General features: G+C 36.3%; 1 protein-coding gene across 2 annotated transcripts in view; it reads right to left on the bottom strand.

Annotated features, from left to right (window-relative positions):
* The window catches only part of SPHKAP (SPHK1 interactor, AKAP domain containing), a 70,029-nt gene that overhangs the window by 3,813 nt on the left and 58,406 nt on the right, over positions 1 to 7,810 (bottom strand). The window contains exons 8-11 of one of the 2 annotated variants that reach the window (XM_087725452.1): positions 5,442 to 5,615; positions 3,972 to 4,058; positions 1,110 to 1,162; positions 834 to 1,018 (exon numbers count right to left, since the gene is read on the bottom strand). In XM_087725452.1, coding sequence (XP_087581578.1) covers positions 834 to 1,018; positions 1,110 to 1,162; positions 3,972 to 4,058; positions 5,442 to 5,615 — 499 coding nt within the window. The remainder of the gene's footprint in view (positions 1 to 833; positions 1,019 to 1,109; positions 1,163 to 3,971; positions 4,059 to 5,441; positions 5,616 to 7,810) is intronic. The other variant, XM_087725453.1, reaches the window with a different exon arrangement.

Genomic DNA, 7,810 nt, shown 5'->3' with positions numbered 1-7,810 from the left:
GCATTTGTGGTGCAATCAGAACATTCCGTGTGTTGAAGTTGTTTTAATGCAAACCAAAGATGCCTTAAAAAAAACAAGTTTACATCATATTCTTATGCATGCCAGTGCTGTGTGCAAGGTAATTTAAGGTGGTTCTGACAAGTGTCGTCGGCATCTTCATATCCGGTCACATGGGCGGCAAGCCACTCTCATCCAGTCACATGGGCAGCAAGGCACTCCCACAAAGGAGGCCACACCCACAGAGTAGGTTCAAACAATTTTTGAAACCCACCACTGCCAAAGACATATTTTTTTTTGCAATGCAAAACTGTAAGAAGACAAGAGTCCTTAAAATGTTATTACAATTTTGTGTCTGGAAAAGTGACATTAAGTCTCTAAATACTATAAATCATATCTTACAGTACTTTGCTTCACTTCAAAATGCTAGTTCTCATTCTGATTACCAATCATGACTTAGCTCCAGGATATTTATAGAGCTATGATTCCTGTCAAGATCTTGTTTTTCCCATATATTCTTCTGGAAAGCTGCCATCTGATATGAAGCCTCTGGAGTAGGAACCAAACAATATACCCTCTTTGTAACTGCCCCCATGCTGAACATGCTGAATTTCTCAAACACAGACTGCTCTTAGTCCCCCTTGCCTTTCCCAGATTATTAAAGATGAAGCTGTTCCACTGAATGGTACACAGGATATCCTTTTGGGTATATTATTATCTGGAAAGTGGGTTTGGTATTTTATTTTATATATTTTCTTGCTTGTACACTGCTGCCCATCACAGAAAGTGGTGATGGTATATTAAACCATCGAATCTATCCACCCATTCACAAATACCTTTTCAACTCTGTGTTCCTGAGATTTCTTAAAATAGATCATGGGTATGCCAAGCTCAGATGCAGCAATCCACTGAAGTGTAGCACGCAATTCTGCATCAGGATATTCTGGTTCCAAATCCACATTTATCACCAAGAGATCTTTCTGCTCATTCGTAGTTTCAATAGTCAATCCAGATGTGCATGCTAAAAAGTTAAAGTATGTTTTTTAAAAAAAAATTCATAAGGCAGATGCTTAAGAAGAAAATTTCCCCTCGTTTTATAATGTATGGCTTACCTTCTACCTTTTCTGGTAGTTTGTCACAGAAACCTCCTCCTTCTGTTAAATCACTTAAGAAACAAAAACAACAACATTTACAAAGAACTTGGGCTCTTACTACATATCCATTCTTTCATGAATCTGTGATTACTTTAGGTAGATCAAGAAAAGTAATGGTTTTATTATGAACTATGCTAACAGAAATCTATTGGTAGAGCAATGATAGGAATGAGAGATGCTTTTTTGTGTGTTTTGCACCAGCCTTCATAATTCCTTGCCAAAGGAGGCACATCTAGACTCTCTTCAATTACTTTTTTCTACCAAGCAGAGGCCTTTTGATTCAGATTTATATTAGGTAGGAATTTTAAATATTTTTTAAAAATGCTCAGCAAATCTAGAGCAAAACTCAAGGTAGAGTCAGCACAGGGGGGTGGGGTAGCAGATGGTCAAGGCAGAAGCTTGCATGCTTGCCCAGTTTTTGAACCTCAGTCATTAATTCCATTCCATGCCTTTATATAAGAAATGGGTATTATGGATTTGAACACTGATTGTTAAGGCACACTGGATTTTTAAGATCATTAATTTCTGCAATTCTACTCAAAATGTTCATTGCATTAAACTTTATCAACTGAATTCAATATTCAATATTGTGTTAATTTAAAAAATAAACATAAATGTCCCACTTTTGCATTCAGAAAGATGCATAGAGGTGTTTTTGATTTGTCTTCATTCATTTGCATGTTTGGGTTTTGATTCCATTGAATGAAATTGGACTTGAACATGTCTGTCCTTTAGAATTGCACACTAAGTGTATATATATATATATATATGGTTATTGAAATGTAAAGAGGTTCCAAAATTGAGATACTGAAAAACGTTTGTATAAAACAACAGTATATTTTTATTTTTGTGAGGTTAATGATTATTGGAAGACTATGAAAAGGGTAATTACGCAAAATAATTTAACAATCATTGTGGTAGCCATCCATTGATAAATGGCTCAATTTTCCAGGTATAGATTATATTAGGATATTTCACATACCTGTTTGGAGCTTTAATGCTTTTAGACCAATGTAGTAGAAATAAACCCAAACAATAAAATATGTTTAAAATGTGTGCACCATGTTAATTATATTTTCATTTTGAAATTTACAGCTTCTCTTCATCTTAATTGAATCTGTTCTGAACAAGCCTAATTTATTGCTAAGAGATATCTTCAATGAGATGAATGCAATGCATTACATTAATATTCATAGAGGTTGAAACGCAGAGGAGGGCTAGTAGCTGCCCTCAGAATGGACAAACTTGCAAAAACAGCATAAAGAATTATTACTTCCCAATATTTGGAGATCATACTTTTGTTACTACAATTAACAAAGTGGCAGTTGCTTTTATTTTCAACCACATCATAGTCCAGTTTATATTCAATTTGCGGTCAAGTACATCTCCAGTATAAGTTTCACAAGCATCTTTGCCAAATCAGATATCCACCACCCTATTCCAATGCATCTGATTTTTCTAAATGAGGAACTTGCAATTCTCTCTGCTAAATTTCATTTTGCTATTTTCAGATTTTTTTTTAGTTTGTTAAAGTTAATTTGAATTTATCCCAAGCTTAAGCTCAGCTATTCACTCAATTTTGTGTCTTCTACATATCAGATAAGCTTACTTCCATTTTTTCATCCACAAAATAACACACAGAGGCATTTATGAATTTCAGTGATTATAAGCAGAGGTGGGCTGCTGGCAGTTTGGACCGGTTCAGGCGAACCAGTAGTTCTGACCAGCGGCTGGGCCTGCCCACCCAGCCCAACACTATCCCATCTTATATAATTGTTGTATGTTTGGTGCCATGCACATGCTTGCGCACTCACCTATTCGCGTTCTACAGTTTGGAAAACAACAGATAGTCAGTTACCTGACTCATTCAGCACAGGTGAATGCTGGTTCAGCCATTGTAGCAAGCAGTCAGAATCAGGTAAAGGGATGCGATTAGTGGAATATGCATGACTCTTCAAGAAGAAGTCTTTTGCAGGGTTAATTAACAATGAGCAAAACCTGGAACTCTGGATGTATCAGAGCATGCTTTAAAACTGCTTGTTTTGTTTGAAAGAACTCTCCATTATCAGACCTGCATTCCTCTGGTTCCTTTTTCCTGATTTCTTCTGACCTCTTGCCTTGCAAATGGATCTTCAACTTATAACCCCTAGATTGGATATCATAAATGCCTCTGGCTCTAAGACTACAATGGGCATGCTCATTTTGAAATGAAACTTTATGTACAGTAAGAGTTATAGATGTGATATTCTTTCTCTGCATATCTTTTGCTATTTAATTTACGATCTCTCATATTGTTTGCTAACTGATTGAAGTTTGAACTAATAAAATGAGTGGAAATGTGTTAATGCTTCCTGCTTGTTTGGTTGGGCTGTAAAAGTATCACTCTTCAAAATAAACAAAAATGTGTTGCTAGGTGAAAGCATTTACATGAATTACCTTAGACAGCTCCAACAGAAACAAAAGTAGCTATGTACCCTTAAATACTATGATAAGGCTTGAGAGGGAAAATATATGTGGATTGTAGACGTGAATTTGTATATGCAAACCTATTTAATATAAGGGCAGAAAGTTAAATTGCACGTTGTAATGCATTGTAATATTTGTGTGAAAGCTGGACATTTTTATTAAACAGTAATTATCAAACTTGTAATAAGCAACTGTAGGGTTATGTTGCTATTTGCAAGAAACAGCAACTGGAAAGCATCAAGATAAACTCTGAAGCTTTGGAAAAGTTTGCCACACTGTGCACACTGTGAATTTTTGGATTAAAATGAAATGGTGTTTCTGTAGGATGACTCCCATCCCCGAACAGCTACTTACTTAAATGCATGAGAAGATGGTATGTTTTCCTGATAAGTTTCCAGATCCATAATGCCAAGACTGCTAGAAGTACTGCTGTTGCCATTGCTGACAATGCAAAAATGTTAATATTAATGCTAGTCTGCCCCAATACGTACTTGAACACAATGTTAACCCAAAGTGACAGGCAGAACTGCTACTTTTCTATTTGTCAGAATGAGGGCATGTAGTTCTTCTTTGCTCAGCAAACCATTATTAACAGAGCGAAAAACAAGGGAAGAAAGTAAAGTAAACTCTTACAGTAGGTATATATCTAGTGATATTAAGTACTACTAAAGAAAGAAAGAAATCTGAAGTATGCATTTTGAAATGAAATGTGTTTTCAGCCCAGAAAAGCAAATTATCCTTTTTATAAGGTGATTTATGCCTGCATATGAACCAATTGATATTAGCAGCAAATGTGTGAGATGTATCATTAAAAAGGTATTGCTTTGAAGTGCTGACAGGCGATATTAACACTTGATGATATTGGGTCAATGATGATTGGTTTATATATGTTCTAATTATCAGCTGATCTTGCAATGATGAAGTATTTAGTAAGTTTACATTCGTATCTACTTTAAGTCTAATCACATTGTAATCCCTTTGAATATCTTTCCAAAAACTCAGAAATTTCTTATAAAATAAGAAGCATCACCATTTGGCCGCATGACATATCAGTCTGTAGCTCCAAATACTTGATTGCTTTGGCAACACTGAGCCACATAATGTGAAAAACTGAAAACAATAGCAGCCCCTTAATAGAAATTATCAATCGTGTTGGACAAATGATCCAAGAGTGCAATGGCAAATTATTTTTGTGAAGAGAACAGTTAAAACAGTTGTGAATGTATCTACTTTGCTTGGTATTTGTGTCAGCACAGGGTTAGATGTAAGCATTTAGGAAATGTGAATGAGCCATAGAATGAAATATCTGTAAAAGGAATAGATTGTCCAAGTTATTTTTTCCCTTATAGACTGGCCATTCAGGCCTAATAAAGCTATATAGATCTATACATATCCTGAAACTTTGTTCTTGATACCCACAGTCATGTAATAAGACTGACGTGCTTGACAGCAAAAAGGTGCCGTAAATAGTCATTTGTCCTCCAGACCTTTCTACTCAGATTTCTATGAGGTGAATGAGAACTTGGTACAGGAAAGCAATGTGTTAGTCACCCAAATAATATGTGTCAACAATATGGAATGAAAAAAAAAGAGCTTGATTGACCAATTAGCTTGTCCCTTAGTGTTTTTCTTATGGGAATGGCAAACGATTGCTTTGGGTGGAATTACAATCTATTTTATTTATTTATTTGCATTGTTTCCAAAGCTATAATGAGGTCTCCTGGAACTCAGTACAAAACCTAAACCTCTTTCTGCAGAATTCATTTTGAGAAAACCACAAGCCAAACATTAATGCAGTTTATAGCTTGAAGAGCACAAGGTTACCTCATAGATCTCTCGCTGAGTTGCAAATAGCTGCTTGTATCATCAGGATTGTTTGCCAGCTGGCACCAGCTGCTACATGTGCTTTCTTCACTGCTGCTAAGAGGGACTGGAAACTCTTCCACTGCTGTATTGTCCACAGAGGCTTCAGATTCAGGGCAACTACTCACTGCCAAACTGATTGATAAAAGAAAAGATGTTCCTGATGAAAAAAGAATTATTTCTTACAACTGAAATAATTCCAACTGTCAACACCCTTGTAGTAGTCATGGAATCATCAGACCTTAATGCAATTTATGCTGCCTTTTTAAAAGATGCATCTGTTACCATATATTTTATGAGAAAAACAAATGGTATTCTCTCTTGTAAGGATTGAAGACTGCAGTTGATACCACCATACCTCCTATAATTTCATTCCCTTCTGCTTCCTGACAAATCAGTTGCCTTTTCCATCTTTGTGGAGCAAAATTAAAGTACAGTTTGCTTCAAGGACAGGGAAAATGGGAGAAAGAACAGCAGATTAGGAACAGAATATAATTAAGAGTTTTAAGCCATGTGACCTTTCTTGCTAGGTCAATGCCTGTCCACGATTGTAATAAATTCATTTCTTTATCCACTTTCTGATATGAGCAGAGCGGTGATCAGACAATGGGACTATTCAGTGGCAATGCCCATTTCCGAAAATTCTCTTTATGGATGCTTTCCTGGGTGTTTATTTGGATTAATTTTAAGTACCATGCTAGTTCTCATTTGTTAAGGCATTAGTAAAGCTGTTCATCTCTTTTAGGTTAAATCTGTATTTTATAGGTGCTATTTATGATTTTTGGATTCATAGTAACTCCTGACAGTTTTGCTTGCTCTCCTTGGTTTTAATGTTGTTCATAAAATATAAAAGAAAGTTATATATAAATATTTTACTTAATTTAAAAACATTTCCTTAAAGGAATAATCTCAGGCATAGTCCTGGCAATTCTCGCAATCTTTCCCTCTTCCATGAAAACATACAAATATTTCAGCTAAGGGCCCTTTTGTGTAAGTTGGTAAGACCAATGACAATAATTGGGAAAGACATAGTTTTTGGCGTGATAATATATTTCTTCATGATTGAAACAACTTGAACCTTCTAGCTCAGTTATCTGTATATTTGGGGAGCTTCAATATGTAGTATTTAAAAAAGTATCCCACATAAAAATAAAATGAAGTCATCCTCAAAGTATTTTTCTTATCACGTAGTTTGCAAAAAGTTCTATACTGCAATCTAATTTTAATGGGAAAAATCATTTTGTGGCTGCCATTGCTAAATGGCTATGAATCAGAAATCCTTTATAATGTACAACAAATGCCCCAATCTATAAGTAGATCCTAAATTGCATCTGCATACCTCTGCTATTCAAACAGATTCCACATAAATACCATGTAGCAAAGATGATGTTTGTGCAGCAGAATTGCTGCTAGAAAAAGCAGTGCTCTATAATCTGCTTTTGATTTCTCTGACCTTCTAACTCACCTATACTTTTCCCCCACCAATGCCCTCCTTTCTGCCCGATTCCTCAAGATTTTCCTTTTGCTCTTTATGCAAGAAGACAGGCACTGGCAGCAGTGAAACAAGAGGGAAAGGACATAGGAAAATGACATATCCAGGAAAGACATGAGGAGTGACATTGTGCACTTGCTGCTGTGTTTGGAACAGGAGGGGAAAGGAGAAAAAGAAGACTGACTTGAGACAAATCACTCTGCTTTTCTTCTTTGTGGCACCAGTATTAGATTGAAAAAATAAAAATGCTCCATTATTAATAAGTAGTCCTTGACTTACGATCACAATTGAGCCCAAAATTTCTATTGCTAGGCGAGATTAAGTGAGATGCACCCTATTGCGCCATCTTTTCTGCCAGTCTTAAGCAAATCACTGCAGTTATATGAATCATGCGGGCGTTAAGTGAATTTGGCTTGCCCCATTGACTTGGCTTGTTGGAAGCTGGGTGAGAAGGTTACAAATGGTAACCTTCAGGTTGTAAATGGTAACGTAATCATATGACCCCAGGACACTGCAACTGTAGAAATACATGCCAGTTGCCAAATGCCCAAATTTTGATCACACGACCACAGTGCAATGGTTGTAAGTGTGAAAAACAGTCATAACTATTTTGTTCAGTGTCATTGTAAGTTCAAACTATCACTAAACAAATGGTGGTAAGTTGAGGACTACCTCTACTAAGATTTGAGTGTGCAGCAGCATGTGCTCTGGTATCCATGCTCAACAATTGACAAGCTAGCTCAGGGGTGTCAAACTCGCAGCGTCATGACATGTCACGTGACATATTACGACTTTTCCCCCCTTGGCTAAACCGGGCATGACCAGTGTGTGACTTATC

The sequence above is a fragment of the Thamnophis sirtalis genome, unplaced genomic scaffold (assembly GCF_051295495.1).
Source record: "Thamnophis sirtalis isolate CommonGarterSnake01/CBP01778 unplaced genomic scaffold, rThaSir2_p1.2 scaffold_11, whole genome shotgun sequence".
NCBI classification, from domain to species: Eukaryota; Metazoa; Chordata; class Lepidosauria; order Squamata; family Natricidae; genus Thamnophis; species Thamnophis sirtalis.
This window is presented reverse-complemented; position numbering and strand designations above follow the sequence as displayed.